This window comes from Corvus hawaiiensis, chromosome 3, assembly GCF_020740725.1.
Source record: "Corvus hawaiiensis isolate bCorHaw1 chromosome 3, bCorHaw1.pri.cur, whole genome shotgun sequence".
Lineage (NCBI taxonomy): Eukaryota > Metazoa > Chordata > Aves > Passeriformes > Corvidae > Corvus > Corvus hawaiiensis.
The window spans coordinates 67,593,780-67,615,929 of record NC_063215.1 but is presented as its reverse complement, the minus strand read 5'-3'; the positions used below and the strand labels follow the sequence as shown (position 1 = coordinate 67,615,929).

The following is a 22,150-nucleotide window of genomic DNA, read 5'->3' as shown; positions in this document are numbered from 1 at the left end:
GCTGAACTCAGGTTTGTTTGTTTGTGTTTTTAATTTTGTCATTTGGTGAGGTTTTGGGTTTTGTTTTTTGTTGTTGTTGTTGGTTTTTTTTCAGCTGTAGAAATAACAGAAGAGAGGACAGAACCCCTGACCCAGGACAGTGAGGTGCCACAAATTGTCATGTGCATACTGATGGTCTTTGTCCAGCATCTCTGACCTAGCAGGGCTGGTGTCTCATAATCTGTCTTCATTTTGAACATCTGAAGAGCCTTCTCTTGGTCCAAGAAGAAATAATACCACCTACATGAAGATGATTGTTTCACTGTGGAAGTTCCCCTGAAGATGAAGCCCCAATAGCAGAAGGACTTCTACCCTCTGATTGTAATTAGATGCATCAACCTTGCATCTTCTCTGAAAAAATGAACTGACATGTTAATACTACAGCTTAAGGGTGCTTTCTAATGAGAATTTAAACAGATATGCTATCAACCAATGCCATCCATTCTGGGCTGTGCAGGAGGGTGTCCCTCCTGATGTTTTGCATAGATGTGTTTTGGACACAGACATAATCCTTCCCATGAAAAGTATCAGGTTGGCTTTATTGGGCCTGACAAAATAACAGCATAAGAGGCTGGTGGGTGCTTAAAGGTAAAGGTTGGGTGGCGAAGTGAGGGAATGCTCACCATTGCACTGTGCATGGAGGACCAGAAGTGGCCAAGCCCTGTCCCCAACACCCTTGAGAAAAGCTCTGTGGCTGGTGAGAAGTGGATGTCATTCTGTTCCCCCTGCCAAGAACCAGGACCTTTGTGGCACAGCACTGAAGCACTATTTTTAAGTGGCAGCATTACAGAGCTCTGGCACCTGCTACCTTAGCAGTCAGGGCACAGAGGGTGCAGCTTGTAGACAGGAGCACTTCCATAAAGTATTCCCAAAGTCAGGCCCTGGTACTGATCCATACCTCTCTCTTCTGCTGCCTTCAACTCTACAAACATATAATTTAAATGTTCACTTTTTTAAAAATGACAGATTGTGTGGTTTAATACATGCTTTAATCCAGCACTCTCTTCCTCTTAGATACACTTACTGTTCTAAATACAGAACTTCGACTTTTTGAATTTAATATTTGCTAGTTCTGTAGTTAAATTCCTCGCTAACTGCTGAATCACTTGAATAATGTGAAAAACCTTCTCTTTCCCTACAACTTATTTGATAACCATCCTTTTACAAACTGAGGGAAAAGGTCATTACTTTGACACTTATGTTTGACATTTGTTAGAGTTAAAAAAAACCAAACAAAACCCAACAATTAAACATGAAACCAGTACCAACTGTTATGATAAGGAAACAAAAGTGTTAGGGCGTTGGACTTCTTTTTTCCTTTAAGTGTAGCAATTCTAACACAGTCATTAACACAATTTGCATTAATGCAAATACCTCAAACCAGCATAGAGTAGGAAATATACTTTCTGACTGAATACCTAATGCTGTGGTTCAGCTGAGCATGTTGACTGAAGGCTACCAAAAACCTGAAGACTCATTTACAGTTCTCCTATTTGACAGAGCTTCATGCATTATTGCTGCTCTGTAATACATGCATAGAACATTAAAAAAAAAAAAGCAGTCTGGTTCTCAGTGATCAGATTTACTATCTGTCATGAAACTGAGAAGGATTCCAGACTAAAATCACTAAAGATGGAAAACTGGAGAATATATGCAAGACTTATGAGGAAAAAAAACCACTGCTTATTTATATAAATTCAAACCACACTGAGAAAAAGCTAGGCTATACAAATTGACTATTACAGCATGCTCATGTTAATCTTCAGAATGAAATTTTCAGCATTTAGCAATGAGATGTGCCATCCTTAAAACCCACAAAACTTGGAAGAACTCCATATTTTTTCTCATGTTACTGCAATATATTCCTTTTATTTATTATTGTCTCAGAAGAAGAATGTTACAATGTAGTGTTTGAAGCAGCATTTACTTGGCAGCAGAGGACAAAGGATGCATACAAACACAGGCAGAAAAACAACTTTATACATAGCCTCATATTCAGAACAAAAATAAAACCCACCAAATTCACTACTGAGTTCTTTTTATACTTATGTTGGGAGTATTTTTAAGGATTTTTTGCCTAGAGAATTATGTAGCTTAATAAAAGCCAAGTACTTTGCAGAGAACAGAATATAAAGCTATTTCCAATACTACTTATGAAGATAGGTCTGAGGTAGAAAGGTGGTCATGGCTTTCCTCTTCTGTAAAATGTGGGATTTCTTCTTCTCAGAATAACTACATAACATTTTAATAGATGAAGCATTTATAGGAGCCAGCATCTTCTCTTTTCACCTTGACAACTTTGCTCCACTTGCTCAAGACTAACACTTAGCAATTCTACAGAGCTTTTCAGATGCTAACTAAGTCCTACATCACCTTTGAGAGGTAAATACTATCACCCCCATTTTACAGATGGGAAAGCAGAGGCAGAGTGGTTAAATAATTTTCAAAGGGTTCAGAAAGAACTGGCACGGGTGCCAACAGTAGAAGGTGGTCAACACTGTGCCTGAATCACTCCTTGAGCAACAGCAGTTCAGGAGTAAATATTGTGGGTGCAGGACAATCTAGTTGGCAAAACTTCACAAAACCACTAGAAATTCCTTACCTGCTCTTTTAATGTCCCCTAGCATCTTTTTAGTAGCAGTAGAGAATTTTACACCTCTTTCAATAGCATTTTGAGATAAGGTTTTTTTTCCTTCAGTAATAATTAAGAACAACACAGTTTTGTTTCTCTCTACTATATATGAAAGATATTGCATGCAGTTTTACCAATTAAAGGTATGTCCTAGAATTAAAGCAAATGTCCATGCAGCATTGTAAACTCTGTGAAGGCATTAAAATCTCTTACGATAATCTTTAAACTAGAGGATCTGATCACTGACATAAGTTTCCCATAATGATCCTTATCAAAAGTACATAAATAAATCATTTCAAAGATAAGGATGATCTGCAAGACTACAATGCCAAATGATAACATCTAAGTGCATTGCAGTTCTGGAGAAAGTTCTGTGGCGAATAGTATTGGAAAGGGCTTTCTAATTGTCTCTTCATTTCCAAGAGGAAGACAAAAGAAGGGGATCTCACAGAAATGAGCTTTACTTCATAGACTGTAAATTCCAAAACTTGAAGCAAGTTTGGCACAGCAGGGAACAGCAAAGCTTTGTCTTTGAACAAAGTTGGGAAAGATTACACTAACTTAGTTCTTACTAAAACCAACTTAAGCCATCATCTAAGTCCTCTTTTTAGCTATCTCCTGATTCAAAGTAACATAAGGCTTAAAAAAATAATCCTCCAAATGGAGTGTGTTGGCTGGAAATAACGAAAAGAAAGTTAAAAATACCACTTAGGTACATGAGGATGCTGATTATGACTTGAAATGAGACTTTACCTTGTTTAACTGAATTAAAATACTGTATCTTGCACCCAATGACAGTTATTGTTAACCAGTAACAATAATACAGATTATGGGAACTTCATATGCCAATGCTGAAAATAATGCAAGGATATTCTGAAATCTGTGTGGTCAGATGGTTAGCATATAAATAATCAGTACAGAATATTACAGGTGTGAGAAAATAAAACTAAGAATACTTTACAATGCAAAAGCAAAGAGCTGAAAGGAATGTATAACTGTAATGTTTTGCTCCAAACTCCTTAAGCAGTTCTCTTTACGATTATCAAAAAGAATGTATATAAAGCCCCTGCCCCTTTTCCCCTGGCTGTATATTTATACAAATCAGTGACAAATATTCCACTGCTCATTAATTTACAGTTGCATAGAAATGGAAGAAGGAAAAAAAAAAAGATACTATAAAAACAACATCCTCGTCTTTGGGTATTCAGTGTTGTACTGTTTCAAGTAGAACACGCGGTCAGAGCACACCGCGTGTCCCGGGGTCCCGTGCAGGCTTCTGATGAGGTGGAACGTGCGGCCGGCAGGTTGTAGAACAGGGCTGTGCTGCACGCCAGGGAGCACTGGCTCACTTCACATGAACACTTCACATGGCCTGTCGTGATGAGAAACAACATCAGTACCATGTGTTAACACACACAGAAACTTCTAACTGCTCTGGGCTCATTCAGCTCAGGACTGGGATGTCATCTTACAAAATCCCTGTATGTTAACAATTTACATGCATTGGCCTGAGACTCAGGTTAAAAGAAATCTAAGTTTACAATATTGCAGTGTTTAAAGTTCTTGTTGAAGTGCTTGCCTATTTAGAGCAGGCAGCTTAATCTAATGCCTAAGGTGCTGTGTGGCTCCTGATCCTTGTGCACTGGTGCCCACAGGTCCTGAAAGTGGAGCTGCGGGAACCAGGGCACAAGGATATATGGAATGTCTTTGCAAGAACCAGCTTTGATCTTGCAAGCTGATGCTGGCTTGAAACTAATTGGCCCCAATAAATGCAAATTGGTTCCATCTGGTCAGCAATGCCTAACTGCAGAACCATAACACCTTTGGCAGTGTCTGAGCTAGTAGAAATTTTCTACTACCTGTGATATGCTGGAATCTGGCCTTTCTGTTGTATCAGTCTAACTTCCAAATAGACCTCTACGGAAAAATGGAGACAAAACCACCCCAGCCCCTTTGCTCTAATGGAACTTTTCCACTTGCTTTACTTTGTTTCCAATGCTTATGCAAGTATATAAACGTGTCTCATACCTGTGGTCTGCCAGTGAAACTTGCTGCAAATAGAAAGAAAAGGTTAGAAATTTACATGATTCTGCATCTTGACAGTTTAAGAACAAAGCTCTTATTGGGAAAATCCCATACTACAGAAGAACAAAAAGACTTATCTTTAAAAGACTAAACATTTAACTAGAAATGTGTTGTAATGCTGTAATTCTTCACAAACTTACTTTTATCAAATTTATAGCATTACAAATATGTAGGTATTATGAATTATTTCATTTTCACCACTTGTAACCATATAAACCTCTGAGTGATGTATTACAGTATCATCTGTTAAAAATGCTCTGTTCTGGATGTCACTCAGATGCACAGACAAGACTTCTGCACAGTGTTGTACACCTGCCTACTTCTGAGGACAAGTGACATAAATAAGGAAGGAAAAGGAGGCATTATATCTATGATCAGTGGATCTGAAGGACAGAAAAAAATAAAACCAACAAACCACAAAACAGCAAAATCCACCATTAAAAGCCTTGCTGGCCTTACTCTATGAATAATTGCTTCATGAAGGATATTTAGCATAAATAGTAAGACTGATTTCAAGATGAATTATAACCTGAAACCCATGAAAACAAACAAAGCAAGTAAGACAACTGTCTCTGTTAAACGATGAAAATGGGATAAAAATTATTTGCATAAGGCTCAGGTGCTAGTAACTCCAGTAACTCCTAATGGAGGTTAAGGCCATGGCAGAAGAGACAAGTAAAGACGAGGGTGCGAAAAAAGTATTTTACTTTTTTTTTTAATAATTGGACGTGAGATGTTGCATGTGTTTAGATAAAATTTAGCTTGGTTATAATTAAAAAGGGTAAGGATGTTGCTCTTTAATGTTAGGAGAAGTCCATGGAATCTACATAATTTAAAGTCTTACAGAACAGGTTGGACAATTGTCCGGCCAGGAAGACAGAACCCTCTTGAACAGCCACAGGAAAAGATGATGGACTTAGATGGTCTGTCATGGTCTTCCTTAGCAAAACTCAGAGTCTAATGCACTTTTTTGGGAAGGCCAGACTAATAATCCTCATTCCAGGCTTCTAAAACATTTCAGATATGAATCTGACACAGTCAAAAAAATTTACTCCCAAGTAAAAGATGTTACAGAATGACTGAATGAGAACAAACATAAGTAGTACCTAATTGGGAGAGTGTGGTTTAGCCTGACAACGGGGAAAAAGCCACATGAAATTTGGAACTGTGCCTTCTTTTAATCTTAAATGCTCAGATACACTTCACAATATGAAGCGGCCATGGTTTTCATTCGCAGTATCCTCCTGCCTCATTCAAGGTGTTTGTTCATAGAATCAGAATATTTTCTGTTTCCCAGTCCTGGAGAACAGCTGTCATTTACCAAGCTTTAAATTAGCTTTAAATTCATTTGGGCCAAATGACCCTGTAGTTGTATAGTCACATAGCAAGAGAGTAATTTGCAAAACCAAGAACAAATGCTTGAGTTGCATTTATACAGATCTGTACACACACACATCCTGGAGGTGTGCTGAGGAGCTCCACCAGCTGTTGACTTCAAGACAAGATGCTCCTTAGAATCAAATCCTTAATTTGCAGAACGATGGGCTCTGAACAATTGAACTCATCAACAACCAAAAAGGACAGCTGAAACAAGACCTTTTTTGCTAGAACCTAATCTGCTTTTCCAAAATATGCAAAGTGCATCTTCTGTGATCAGTTACTCACAGCCAAGCAATGTATGTACAAGAGATAAAAGGGGTATTTTAACAGGGTTCACAGAGTTTATGAAATAGCACAGAGTTCAGTCTTGATGCTTCCAAAAGAACTGCGCATAAACAGCCACTCTCTCACTCCTGCCTTTGAAAACTGACCATTATTATTACATTTCATTTGAAACTTTCAACAGTTTTGAGAATATATCAAAGCTTTCACTACTGTTTTTCTAAGGCAAAACAGCTGAAATATCTACATAGAGAGACATGTATATGTATAAATGTATTTTACAAGACCCACCAAAATACATGAGATAGCTCCTCACTTTTGCAAGTGCAGTGACACTGGAAGAAGGAGGTTAAGTATGTCAGCTGATACAAGACAAGCATAAGGAATGAGCTGGTTTTCCTTTTGATCTTTCTTTAACAGACACTGAAAAAAATATCAGCTTCCACTGTATTTAAGCAGGAAAAGGTGTTATGTGCTGCATTCACAGATTTCCTCTGGTCTATTTAATAACTAGTTCAGTAATTAGTCTAAGGACTAATGGTCTAAAAACTTTTTTTTCAAGCTTTATTACAAAAACGGCATTCAGAAATTCTGAATCTGCATTCACTTAAGTTCTACAAAAGGTTTTTATTAGCAGCTAGTGAGATTCTAGACGTCTTTACCCTTATGTGGGCACTGCTGAAAATTCGACATTGAGATACAGGCTTTCTTTACAGTGAATCACTTCCACTTAAAACAAGAACATTTATTTACCTTCACAAATAGTGTCTGTGGAGGAATTTTAAAGAACAGAATTATATAGCTTGCATATCTTGACAAGAAATCTCCTCAAAGATACTTCTTTTCCTAGTCAATACCACAAGATTGAGCTTTTTTTCTTCAAAAGACCACCTCAAATTCAATACTATCCTCAGAGACTTATTTTGTTAAACTTACAGCAGCAAGCTGGAAATGTGTTGTTGATTTGCTCCATAACATCTGTTAGATCTGTGTTGGTATCATGAGGTGGAACTAACAAGTCATCTGCAGATATGACAACAACAAAAAAAAGAATTTTGTAAGAAGAAGAGAAAAAAAAAAGGACAACATTATTCTAAAAGGCATTCTTATCCAACCTTCCAGTTAAATACTCCTTTTTATTTCAAGGGAAAACACTACCTCAAGCCTCTGTAATGTGCAAGAACTATCACTGATAATTGCCAGCCTTGGGAGAGGAAGTGGAAGTTACATTATAGATTTGCAGTCAAACTCATTTCTCTTTTCTTAAAGCTTAACCATTGCATCCAAGATTTATCTAGAACAAGCTGCCAGCAAGGAACAGTATATAAAAATTTACAGTTAAAATAAATAAAATGTTGACAAGATGAGGGAATTAAACTGAGTAGCTACTCAACTAAAATTCTGTTCCAACTGCATATGATTTGTCATGTAAGTTTGAGTGAATACACCTTTCTTTTTCTGAAAAAATCCCAACATTTATCTTTTAGATGGTCTTTATTCAATATGTACCAGCCATTTCAGTAGTGCTAAAATCCTCCTTGCCATTTATTTGAAAAATGATGCTTAAAATTAGCCAAGAGAATGGTTAGGGAACGTAACTGGCTCTGTTGTTGGCAGTACTATTAGACAGCATCTTTCACAAATCTACCACTGCATGAAATCAGACTCAAAGAAGTTCCATGATTTTCCAGATAAAGTAAAAACATATGTTAGTGCTGAATGAAAACTGTTCAGTATGCAAGAGAATATTTTTCCTGTTTTCCATAGAAACAAAATAATATTTAATCTATAACACAAGGCTTAAAAAGAAAAACAGGAGGAACTTGCACCTAAGATAATTTGAGAAAAATATTTTCCCTTGCCCCTTACTTTTGACCATGCGATGATCTGTAGTTATTTCTGCTAACTCCAGTGGAATTAATGAGTTTTGATACTGGAGAATTTAAAATAATCTTTCAAGAGAGAAATCCCTTTATGTGCAGAGCCTGTACCTATAAATATTGAATTGTTCCTAAAGCTGTGAACCTTTTGGGAGTGGGAACATCAAAATACCAGGATAAGCAGAGGTTACACAAGAATTTTTAAAGCAGACAGGAAGTGTAGATTACATGATTTGGACATTTGGGCCTGTATCTGACAGGTCACTTGGGTCCATGTGTATATGTAGGACAAACAGCTCTTGGCCACTTCAGTCCAATGAAGTCTGGTTACCCTTTCAGTGAGGATGGATTTGCCCAGTAAATTCACTTGGTCAGAATAGATGGAACCAAGGAGTCTATCGACAGAAGTCTGTAATTCAGAGTCACATGGATTCGTAGGATACCGCAGCTCTTTGCAAGTGTGAGGAAGCAACACCTCCAGCTGCACTGAGCAGAAGCATCACAAAGATCCATTCCTTTTGATTTAAAAATCTTTCCAGAAGATGCCAACAAACCTATCCAGTAGTCACCTATGGCCTCATGAACACATTATCTGGTCAGAACACTCACCTGTCTGATGGAACTGTGAGCTTGTGTCCTGCTCGAGCGGGAAGCCAAGGGCAGAGTGCTGGGGCGAAGCACAGGGAGAGGTGCCATTGAGCCGGGAGTCTGACTCGGGCTACAGTAGGGACAATAAGACACAAATTTATGTTATTTGTATCCACATAATTTAAATGTGGGCTTGTATGCAGCCATCTTGCTCCTTTCCTTTTTTATGTGCTCTTTCTTGTTTGTCCTTCAAACTACTGAAAGTTGGCTTAGGTCTATACAACTGCTGAGGGGTAAAAAAAAACCCAACAAAAATACCCAAACCAAGAAATTTTTAGAAGAAAATTTACACTTAAGAACAGTTCTTTACAAGACTCCAGTTGATGGTCTTGTTAAAAATAGTGTTCTGTTGCATCACAAAAACACAACATCATGTACAACACACACAGTATGTCAAGGTTCCTAGTTCAGCTCTGCAGAAAGACTACACAATGGGATTGCTGGGGTTGTATTTATCTGCAGGGACATATACATACATACACACATAGAGAGAGGACATTCAGCTAGGGGCCCCTAAAAACCTTTACAAGGATGACTAATCATGCTTAGAAACAACTGTTCAATCAGGAACAGTTTTACAGAACTCCAGAATCAAGTGAAGACTCAAGACAGATTCAAAACAACTTCATTAAATCTAAAAAGTGGTAGCCAGCCATCACTCCTGCTGATGCTGCTTCTCAACCATGTGGAAGACACCAAATTTGCAGGAATCTGTACTACGTGAAAATTTGTACTACATAAACTCCTGAAAATTATGAGAAATAACTTTGAGAAAGAAGCTTTTCTGGACCCTTAAATTCACTTGAAGAATCACTGACATTGATATTACATTTAGCTGTAACCATGTATGTGTTTGAGATGACACTTAAATCTACATATAGGGACAGAAAATAAGAAAAGAACATAGCAGCTCAGAAATATTGGAAGGGACCTTGTTCAGGCATTTTTCCCTTCTTTTCCTTCCTTCTTTTAAAAATTCTTTTGAGGAAGAGACTAGTAATACAGTATTTGAGCTCCAGAAGTGATTGTTCTGAAAAAAAACCAGAAATAAGTGAAATAATATTTACATATGAGGTAGATGTAGCTGAAATTGTTGCTGCTATTAGCTTTTTGATTGCAAATCATCAAATTACTTCTGAACAGCTTAAGGAGCTGGTTATTTAAGTAAATCTATTAAAAGCAGATACTGAAGTAATACAAAAGATCATTGCTTTTAAGGTCTTTGAAACTGAGCAAGTACCTAAAACAGCTATGAGACTTGATGCAGAGTTAGAATACAGAATGGCTGTTAATTTGTGCACAAGTTTGCTCCTCACAGCCTCAACAGCAATATTCAATTTCTTGAGATGGCTTGCAATTTAACAAAAACAATGCTCAGTAAAACTGAAGACTGTTGAACAATGAAAGATACTTTTTCTTCCATATACAGTTAAGAAACAGAAGAAAACGTTCTGCACTCAGAACATGTTGAGCACTCAACAAATCTTTTTTTCTCCTCTAAATCTCATCTCTTTCATCATAACAATACTAAGGGCCAGCTTTGACTAAAAGAATAAACCAAGAAATAGTCTGCATAGAAGACAAAGAAAAATGGAAATGTTTTCAAGCCAGAGAAGGATTTTACTGTCAAGACACTTCTATGAACAGTGAATTACTATCATGTAGTTAAGCAATTTGCCACTCAGTACCAGGCTTCAATCCAGCTACAGAGTCTAAGCAGAATGAGTGTGATGATTTTAAATCAGCGAAGACCAGGATAACATAACCCAGGCAATTCTGTAATGCCAGCAACCACCGTTTGAGATGTTAGAGCTGTAATGGTAAAGAGAGGAAGCAAATTCTCCAACAGCTAAGAGTCCCTTCAATACAGAACAACAAAATTAACTCCAGCAGCAGAGTGACTGCTTGCCCACCCGACAAACAGATGAACAGAGAGAATGTGAATAATCCAAAATGCAAACTTGCACCTGGACTAAATCTCTGTCCCTGTTCACAAGGAGCAACTATGAATGAATTGTGCAGAGATGACTGAGGGTGAATGAGAAGATCTCTGCTGGACATACAAAACTACAGTACAGCACAGGCTCAGTCAAGGGTAGTGAGACATTGCAAAGTCAACAGTTCATGTTGATAGATAGAAACTAAAAGCCTGCAAACTCAGGTGATGAGTTAGTCAAGGTACCACTTAATAGTTCTATTGTAAGTGATAAAAGAGCACGGCAGAGCACAAGGACTACCAGTGGATAAACTGAGAGAAAACAAAACATACTTGGAATACCTTATATTGGTGTATGAATGAAATATTGCAGCTGGATTTAAAAACAAGTCAAAAACCACAAAACCACCATCTTCTAATCAGAGGGCAATGTCTGATTACTTAATTTCATTTAAGTATACTGATAAACATTACACTACATAGTACCAGTGACTGCAATAAAAAGAAAAGCCAAAACAAACCAAATTCTTCTTCCAAATGAAAGACAATATTGTTAAACAGCTGAAGAGTGGTGTTTGGAGCAGAAAGTGAAGGTTTGTGGTAGTGGTATAACTGCCCTAATATAATAATCAGACACTGGAAAATGTTAAATGCAAACCAGTTGAGGATATAGATATATCTGCATGTATTTATATGGTTTAATATTTTACTGTTAGAGAACTTGAGAAAAATAACAATAGAAAATCATATTCTCTTTGACTCCAATAGCATAACACCTACAAAATATGAGCACTTCCATCAGCCATCTTCACTTCCACTTCAGCCATCATGAAGTTCATGTATTCTTATTCAAAACAACACAGCGGACAACCCTTAAGCCAGAAACCAAAAGAAATCAGCTCTAGATGTTATTATATACTTGCTGCTTCTTCTTGAAAGAAATAAAAGCAGGGATACTGAGCATGCCTCTATAGGGATGAGGGAGAGGTTTCCAACTCCAGCCTCAGAGAGTTTTCAAACTTCTTTTTAGGCAAAACCAAACAAAGATATGAAGGGACAGATAGGTTCTTCTCCAGAAAACTCTGAAACTGGAGGGTTTTTTCTGTATTATGGCAGTTTTTAAAGCATTTCAAAGGAGATATTTATTTCAACCAGTTTTAATCTACAGTGCCTTATTTCGCTGTGCCTCCTGGTGATGTCTTTCTCAAAGAAGAGCCTGAAGTGCTCTGTGGCTTAACAGATAGCTAAGACATACCTGCTCTTTCTTTGACTTCTTCTACTTTTTGTAAAAACTGAACTATACCTCAGTGTCCCCAATCTAAAATCGAAGGAAACCTCAACAACGCTAATTTTATTACCACATTCATTACAGAAGTTTCTTCTTGCTCCAGACTTTTTCTCCCAGCTACAAAAGAAACAAACTCGCCTTGCTCTTCTGATAAAGCTCCTCTGCTTTCAGCTGGAGAGGGAGTTGCAGCCCCTATTTACTCTCTCAGTCTGATCATACAGCTGTTGACAGATGATTTAGCTCCCACGTACTTCAATATCAAATTCTATATGAAACCTCTATTGAGTAACTCAGAAAAAAACAGAAAAATACAAACAGACTTTAAATGCCCTTCATAATAGACCTCACTTCAACTTTGCAAATTCAGTATCTATAAAGGCTGAAAAAAGAAAAATGAAAATGAATTATTTGTTTTTTCTCTGTCTGATTAACATATTAGTATCAAAGCTGTCACATGCCAGTTCTATTTCACCTTCCTCTTTGGCACCCTACTCAATCAGGCAGACAAAAATGACAACATACTGTGACAGCTACCAATCCTTTGGGCTTGCTAAAATAAAATAGTATGGTAACCTCAGAGCTGTGACCTGAAGTAGACAAATGTGCAGTGAGGATGCATGCATATTTCTGCTAAAGGTTCTCTCTGAATAATGTCCTAGAATGCTCTCATCTAGATCAAACAGTTACTACATGAAACTTTCTTTCATTAACTCTCTTCCCCAACATCTGTGTATAGACAGACTCACTCCAATCTTTTGGAGAAAAAAAATCCAGTATTTTATACTCAGTAGTATAAAACAACAGTCAGGAGGCTAGTGGAGAAGAGGAATGGGGAGACTTGCTGTTGATAGAAGAGACAGAGATGGCATAAAACGCCATCTGTGGCAAAGATATTGCTATAAGACAGTTGTATCCTTTAATGCTAGTAATTACACTGTTGTTATATATTTTGAGATTGGGATTTATGAGCATTAATAAGAAAAGGTATTCCTTTTATCCACTAAAAATAACTGGGACAGCCAGTAAAAGCAAAAGAAACAAATAAATATAAATAGGCTTCCAGTAAAGTCCTTCCTCAAGCAGTGAGAGAGATAAAGGCTTTCATAAAAGGTAGTGGCCAAGCTGACAGAACAACAAACATGCTGAAGAGTGGTCATTTTTTCAGAAAGGGGGCAGTAACAGAAAGCAGTGCTGCTTCATGATTCTATTAATGTCAAAATAAATTTCAAAGAACATTACAAAAAATTTAAATTATTTATAATTTCTGAATCCCCATCAGGGGAGTAGCTGCAACATTCTGGAAATAGCTTGCCAAACATCTGGTAAATTAAGTAATGATATGTATAGAAAGCAATAGTGAAAAGCCACAGGTATGTTATAAAAGAAATAATGCAGACCTTCTCATATACTTGACTTTGTACCAGCCACTTTATTAAATGACAGAGGAGAAACAAAGACCTTAGGAAATAATACTTGGAACAATCAGAAGCATGGCATGACTCCCACAGAGACAGGACAATTCAGACAGAAAGCAGAAGAGCAATAGTACACAGTAAATGAGGTAAACAGTCAGAAATATTGAAAAAGGTCACCTCTATTCTACTTTACCCTATCTGAACCCAAAAGCTGCACAATGCCTAGAAAATTCCAAAGGCAGAAATGATAGGGAAGAATTACTGTCCCTTCTCCCACCCACTTTATCACAACAAAAATGTATACCCTAAAGGTGTTACTAAGAATGGTATAAGGATTCCAAAAAGATTACAAAATTGTAAGATCATCCTCAGCTACATTAGGGGGAAAAAAAAAAGTTTTAAGGAGTGAACAAGTTTCTGCTCCAAGCACTAAGCTGGAAGTGACCATGGATTTGGCAGAACTTCTGTGTTTCTATTCAACATGTTTCTTTGCATATTTTAAACCCTTTTCTGAAAGACCAAGTATTGGCCACATATCCCAAGATCCTTACTTTATAAATTATTTTTAATAGTGCACCAGTTGCTATCTTCCCTGTGAAATATTTCATCTACTCAAATACTGATTAGAGATGCTAGAATACCAGTAGCAACAAAAAAATTTTCTCTGCTAGAGGGGTAGGGAAGTCATTGGAACAGATGCATCTTAATCCTATTCAGCCAAAATTACCTAGTAAAAATAACAAAGTCAGCCAGTGAAAAAAACAGCAAACACCTTAATCCCTGTAATGAGTGTGTCATCTACAGCAGGAACTTAGGCCATTTTGATACCTGGTTTATGTAGTCTGTTTCTTGGCTTAGTTAAATCCTCTACTACATACAGCCAGTTATCTGACTGATGGAAGGCAGGAAATACTTGCCTTATTATACTCTGTCCCAAATGTAATGATTAGTTAGAAGAAAACAGTCACACAAATTTATCTTCATTACTCAAGCTTCCACACATGATATAGTACAAACTACCATCTCCAACAACACCTGGTATATGTTGCTGCTGTTATTTCTATAACCCGGGTGTGCACGTGCTGACTTCCAAAGCAATCAGTGTTCCTTCCGCCAACAAGGAAACCCTACGATCTCCAGCTACCAGCACTTGATAAAAGGCTCTTACCTCCAGCATTCCTTGTGTGCAGGACCACTGCTGTAGCTTATTGGTCTAAATATGCTACTCAAGAGGAACTGGATTTTTAATGTAATTAATTGCTCCTTTGTATTTCAGACATATCTTTGGCCATCTGTCTCTGGCATGCTAAGAGAAGTTTGAGTGACTAACTGTGACAACAAATAAACATTATTTAAGGAAAGTGTCTGGGAAAACTGAAGTCAAACATGGGATGTGGCTGGCATCATTACTTGGAGTAGGGTATATATTTTCTTCTGGTGTTTTTTAACTAATGAAAACCTATTGCTCGTTTGTGTTATTCCCAATGCTTCGTAAGTTCCCATGATCACTCCAGCACTTGTAATCATTTTCTGCTCATTTGACTTTAACCATGGCCTATACTGGAGGGTAAGAAATAATATCTCATTAGAAATTATTGATTGCAACAGACCAAGAGAGTATGGTGAAAATATCTGCAGTAAAATGTCAATGCCTTTGCTCCACCAAGAAATCCATCATGCAGAAACAAGTGTACAGGTACCTGTTCGAGTAGCTGCCGTAGCCGGTGAAGCTGAGACTCCAATTGTTTATTGTGATCTTCCAATATTTGCATCCTTGCTTCCAGACGACCTTTATGTTGCCTTAGGAGTTTAGCTTCAGCAATGAGCTCGGCATCTTCAGAAGCATGCTGAGGTGACACAATGGAGTCAGGAGGTGATGCAAGAGGGTTTATTCCTCTCCGAAGATGTTGCTCCTTTAGTTGCTCGTACTCTATCTGCAGACTCCTGGGATATTGAAAAGTGGAGGAGAATGATGACTTCATCAAGTAAATGAAAATAAAAGACTTCTTAGATCAAAAGATGTTAGCACCTCCAACTAACAAGACATACAAAGCTCATACAAAGACAAGGCCTTGACTTGTTTTATGGGGGATTAACAAACAGGCAGTGAAGTAGAACTAGTTTATTTCTTCACAGACACTCCCTCTTCTATCTAACAGCCAGGCTATGCACAACATATGCCTTGATTGTGGATTGTTGGGGTTTTCCTTTTGCTAAAATCACGATTTCTAGGTCTTTCTCATCTTCAACATTGTACATGCATGGCTCAAACAACAACACCAAAATGACAATTCGGACACCAGTAGGATGATTATGAGACCTTTGCTCTTCCTCAAGGTCAGCAATGATACGCTCCAACTCTCCCCGCTCTTCCTTCTCCACTGACTTGAGTATCTGAGCAGGGCTCTGTGGCTGACTCACAGGCGACTCTCCTCCCAGCGTCTGACAATACTGCTGGATAAGGGCATGCTCATCCTCTCTGAAACAATAAAACAACACAGATAAAGACAGAGCAGTAAAACATTTATTATGTGAGCAAACATCTCTATCAAGCTGGGGGATTTTGTTTGTTTATGGAAAAGGACCAAGCGAGAAGGAATTAAGCCTAAAAAACATACTGGAAGGAAACCATATGAACATACAACACATAGGAAAAGAAAGATTTATCTGTAGTAAGGGATCAGTTTAATCTATGCAGAAAGAACCAATGCTGCTAGTGGCTTGAAAAGAAACAGTGAAAACAAGAATCGGAGATAATATAAACCAAAGATGACTGATTTGAAATGCCTTAAAAAGAAATAAACAAACAAGCATCTGCTAGATCCACTTTTTTAACAATATGTGACATTTTTAAAATCTTTAGGAGGTAATTTTGGTTTGCTCAATTTACCCATTAAAATTAGAGGAAAACGTTCCATTTTTCACCCCCTATTTTGATACAAACAAACAATACTTTGAATTCTGCATTGGTAGCAGATTTCCTTCTTAGAGGTTCAGGGATAGAAATAAACTATAACACTGTCCTCCTCCTGACTCACATGAAATTGCCTTCTGGTAAGGAGATAGAGAAGTCCTGACACTTTCAATTATGCTTTAATACCAAAGTGAATTTGGTTTTGTATAGATGTGCCTTACTTTCCAAGTTGCTGACTTTTCTCCATAAATAAAGTCAGATGGATAGAAAGTGAAAGATACCACATCCTAAAACCAGTTTGCTTGCTTGCTTACTCAAGAAAGATGAATCAACAGAAAAACATATACTATTCATTTTTTTAAGAGAGAAATTGCTGCAGCAGTATAAATGTTGAAGAAAATCCTCTTTAAATTATCTCCTTTACTTGACTACAAACCAGAGACTGCATACCTTACGATACCATGAAGTATTGCCCCTACAAACTTTACCCTAAAGATCTCCTACAGTTAAAGCATGGTCAGAGCAGAGTGACAAACACATAGGCAGTATGCATGCACATACTCAAGTATCATTTAGAAAAGACACTTTTCCACATTAAAACTATTTCATGTGCTAACTTTTTTCCTCCTGTTGTTGGAAAGTAGCAGCTGTGAATGCTGCTATCAACCAGTTATGGAAAGAAAAGTATCCTTATGGACTGCCTTTGAAAGCACATGCAAAGAATCAGAAGTTCATTTTATGCAAAGTATTTCTTTTCCAAATAAAAGTGTAATGGAGCTTTTCAAGAGGCTTTTTAAAATTTCTTGTCAGTCAATTTAACATCTTTCACCACAGAATTTCCAAATACAGTCTCATTTGAATGAATAGTAAAACCAGTTATTTAGAAAAGTATACCCTGGAAGAAACAGCAGTTATTTCTGTGCTGAAAAATAGTCTATAAATAAATGCATGTACAAATAAAACATCTTAGGTGTCTTACAGGCCATGCATATGGATCAGGGGGGTCCTCAGAAATAAGTTCAAACTCTTGGGACAAAAGGAGAAAATGCATGTGGATAGGAATAGATGAGAGTTGCATAAATACTGTTTGTGTAATGAAAAACCTTATTTTATCCTGTTGAACCAAGATTTTTTTGTTAGCTCACTATATCAATATCAATTTAAAAGCATCATCAATATTAGAAGCAAGACAAAACAGCCGAAGATTTAATAAATCCTGATTCCTGGTGTCTGTCTCTTGGAAAAGTACTTCTATAATTTAGCAAAATGCTTTTGTTCTTTGTAGTACTGCTTAAGACAAAATTTGTACTGAAGACTAATCTTATGCTAGAACAACACCAAATTATTTCTTCCCAAGGATAACTATTCACTATCTACCCAAAGCTATCATGTGGCCCTCAATTTTCCAACCTGTCATCGAGACTTGAAAATTTAGACTCTTACAATCAAAGAAATGTACATCAAGTAACACTATGCCTGCCAAAAAAATCCAAACAAACAAACAAAAAAAGCCTGTGACAGTTCTGTCCAAATGAATAAAAATTTAATGAATTTTTCATTAAATACATATACATAGAGTTTAAATATAATTGGGGTTGCATGTGCATTTAAGTCCTTAAAAAAATAGTGATATCCAACAGTGTTAGCTGAAAAAGAAACAGAAAGAAACAGAACAGTGTTCCCTTCCCCCACCACTCTTATCAACAGAACAAGAAAAAGCCTTTAACTGCTTTATCTTCTTCACTACTTGAGTGATCTCAGGGAAACTCATAATCACTGTTATTTTTCATTAATACTTCATGTCTACTTAAAACTAAAACAAAGGCTTGTGCAGTTAATGGAGTTTGGATCAGGTCCCAGTGCGATAATTAAAACCTCACTGTACTTCTCTACCCTTTAGTCATCCTGACAAAAATACCCCACTCCTTATAGCGAAATTTTTGCCAAAGTGAGGTAACCCCTCCGGGGGCTTCAAACTGCGGGGCACAGCCCTGCAAAACGTGCAGAGTATCCTGTGACTGAAATGGCCACAGCAAGCCAAGAGTGCTGGCAATTCAATGTCACACCTTCGGCCAACACAAAAACAATGTTAAAGCAGGCAGGTGAGAGAACACAGCTTTATCATCCAGGCTTCAAAACACCATTTACGTGTGAATTTAAGTGATAGTGTGTGACTACACATACAGCCTTCTTTTGTGCAAGGGTGATGATGATGTCAGGAAACATTTACTTGATCTAGTTTAGTCTGGTTATTTTAATTAGGCATCAAAAAGCTGCTGTCTACGATTTAAAATTGTGAATTAGTTTATAAACAAAATTTAGGTCATCTAAAATGGATCTTTGTAAAAACAGGGCTCTGTAAAGATGGATATATTATATTTATTTGACTTCGTTAAATCTGAGATTCTGTCAAGATTTTGCATTGGGTGTAACCTAATTTTTTAATGAAACTTATAAATACTTTTTTTTTAAAAAGAGTTTACATGGTGAATGCTTATATACTTTCGACTGTATTGTGATCCAGTAGATGAGATCAACACAGTTACAATACAGGTAATTTTATATTTTGGTCTCACGGTTATTCAGTCTAGAAAAAACTTCATTTCCCTCCTCTCCCACTGGTTCAGAGTCTCAGAAAGCCTGCTGGAGAGGCTGCAAATATTGATTGCTCTTTTTTCAGGCATCACACGTTGCAACTGACAGCACGCTTTTTCACAGGCACTTGATAAAGGAAGTCTTCTGAAGCAAAAGTGTATTTTTACCATGTGTTCTACCTTTGGTCTGTCTTGCAAAATTACTAGTTGGAAAAAACACAGCCTTGAACCTGCACCAACAAACCTCATGACTGTAATTAGGACAGATTCATTAGTAGCACAGGAGTCTCAGGACAGATCTTCAAATGACCTACAACATAAGGTCATTGTTCTATGCCGGGCAAATACTTTTGTTTTGAGAACCTAGGACATTGTTCTGTAGAAGTGGTGGGAGATAGCAATCAGCAATCAAAATAAAAGCATCACGTAAAAATTAATTGCTCACTCTTTCGTGGTGGTTATTTTATTGAATACCCTGTGTGCTTTGACAAAACGACTATAAGTACACAAAGTCCTTCAACAGCAGAGGCTGTAGCTCCTATTCTGCATTTCACCATAGTAAAAAGCAGCAAACAAGATATCCCAGAAGGTCAGACTTGAAAGAAGTACATCTCAGAGGAAAAGAACACCCCAACAAAGAAGCCCAGGGAAAACAGCCTTTGAAGTATCCTATTCACTTTCTGGACATATATTTTCAACATGTCTATTCCAAAACATGCATTGTGCATCGAGGAAGCAAGAGGCAAATAAAGCTGCATATAACCTCCCTTTTATTGGACTATGCTGTAGAAAAAAAAATTCCGATTTCCTAACCATCACTTTTCACCAGTGCTTTATTTTATCTGATTAAGAAAACCGATTGCTAAATTGGATGTAAGGAAGATGTGGCTACTTGTGAACTTACTTCATTGACAATATTAATTTTTTGCTGTAGCTCTCATATTAAGCATCACGAGTTCTAATCCAAATAAAGTGTACCTTGACCAGATGATGCTACGAGACATACTAGAACAAGGATGAAAAAGGTACTCAAAAATACTTCGTCTAATTTACTTGTTCTTCTCCTAATCTTACCATCACATGAAACAAATTTCTCACTGTGACAAGATACCTTTTCACCACTTACATCATGTCACAGTATTCAGTTACTACACACTGGGGCTCCAGTTTTACTTACATCACATTAAGTAGCAGTGCCAGGTAAAAGTATCAATGGCCTTCACTTCTGAACCTGTTCCTACTTCTGGACCTGAGTGCAGAGTTCCCTAACAAATAAAATTTCAGATATGTTCCAACTCTGCCTTAAGATGAGTGTGAAATAGCATCAACAATGCTGCAGACATGAAGATAACTGGTAGTAAAGGCACTAACCAGAAAACAGCTACTAAGCATATGCATTTATTCTGAAAGTATGTCTGTTACGCCCAGTGCAATTAACTTCAGTATGGGCTGGATAGGACAGCACCTACACTACAGGAATAGGACAGTTACGCTCTTGTCCTATTTCCCTAACCATTTTTATTTTCATTCTACTACACCATGATCTATCAAATTGTGAGGTATAGCTTTCTGTCAGGAACACTATTTATCATTCTTTGCTGTAAAGACCTAATTTTTTCCTTATGCTCATCTTCATTTGTGATTAGGTAAGTCTGCTTTAAAGAGAGAGATGTTTTTGCATGAATTAAAGCCAAATAAAATCCATCACAACATTCTAGCCTACACATTTAGAACTTTCTAATGTAAAGAGAAGATGACATGAAGGGAAAACATTTCTATTCAATGTATTTGTACCAGAAAATTCATGCATGAGAGCATTAGAATGTTTTAAAGAAGCTGGACATACTACAGTAGAGACTGTGCCTATTTTTGCTATCTACAACTATTTTTTTGATTAAGGAAAATGTATTTTTTTAATGGAATTCACATATCTTTAGGAAAGGGGAGGGAGTTAGAAAAGCTTAGTCAGAGAGACAGAATTCACAATGACATTCAAGAAAACAGGTTAGTTAAAACCCAAGAATTATCTTTGATGAGTGCTTTCTTAATCAAATGGCATATTGCAAAGCATTCCTGAAAATAAACTAATTATTTTTAACTAAGAGCAGAAGTTCTCTTCTTCAAATGTAGATGACTTCTTACATATAATCTCTGAAACATGAAGCATGTTAAAAGTATCGTTGCTGAGCTGGTGAACCTGACAAGACCAAAGCAGTAACTTTCAAAATCAAGTGCAATACTGCCTCTGTTCTATATTCACAGTAAACTGAAGGACTCTTCAGGACCAATAAAAATGAGATCATGAAAGATAAATCCAATTATGAGAAGCAAAGAATTTGATTTCCAAACTAGTAATTGTTTCCTGAATGTTTCCAATAACACTATAAAAAGAAAAAGAAGATTGGCTCAGAGGTTTATATCTGAACTGAAAAAACATGCATTCACATTTCAAATTGCTCCTTTGAATTCCATCCATATAAGAATGACTACACTATCCCCATTTCTATGTTAAATGGCATTTAAAAAATAAAAATAGATTTGAACTATAATCCTAAATTCCCAATGTTTCAGCAACTTCTGATCCAAACTGGGATACAAACTGGATAGTTCTCTGGAAAAACCTCTTCATCTAAAAGGGCTGTCAAGCATTGGAACAGGTAGCCCAGGGCAGTGGTTGAGTCAACATCACTGGACATATTTGAGGGAGGTAGATGCGGCACTTGGGAACATGGTTTAGTGGTCGACCTGGCAAATGTATGCTTTATGGTTGGATTCATGATCTTAAAGGTCTTTTCCAACCTAAATGATTCTATTACAATACTTTAAACTTCAAACCACAGGCCTTCAGAATTTTGAGTACTTCAGTACTTACACCTTAATGAAAGCATGCATTGTAATCTGCAAATAAAACAGAAGGTGCCATTGTGTACAAGGTTACTTTCTTGTCCATATTTCATTTGTGTAACAGTCCCCTGACTGAGACCCAAATTCAGAGGTACATATCACATGTTGGTACACAAGCTTTCCATGTTAATTCTTTTTCTAAGGAAAAGGAAT

At 37.1% G+C, this 22,150-nt stretch overlaps 1 protein-coding gene across 7 annotated transcripts in view; it reads right to left on the bottom strand.

Moving 5' to 3' along the window:
* Positions 1 to 1,888: 1,888 nt before the first annotated feature.
* Positions 1,889 to 22,150, bottom strand: part of UTRN (utrophin) — a 356,635-nt gene continuing 336,373 nt past the window's right edge. For all 7 annotated transcript variants that reach the window (XM_048296202.1, XM_048296200.1, XM_048296204.1 and 4 more), the window contains 6 exons: positions 15,906 to 16,064; positions 15,286 to 15,529; positions 8,908 to 9,016; positions 7,355 to 7,441; positions 4,700 to 4,722; positions 1,889 to 4,043 (listed from right to left, as the gene is read on the bottom strand). In XM_048296202.1, the coding sequence (XP_048152159.1) occupies positions 4,035 to 4,043; positions 4,700 to 4,722; positions 7,355 to 7,441; positions 8,908 to 9,016; positions 15,286 to 15,529; positions 15,906 to 16,064 (631 nt within the window). In that variant the 3' untranslated portion in view covers positions 1,889 to 4,034. The remainder of the gene's footprint in view (positions 4,044 to 4,699; positions 4,723 to 7,354; positions 7,442 to 8,907; positions 9,017 to 15,285; positions 15,530 to 15,905; positions 16,065 to 22,150) is intronic.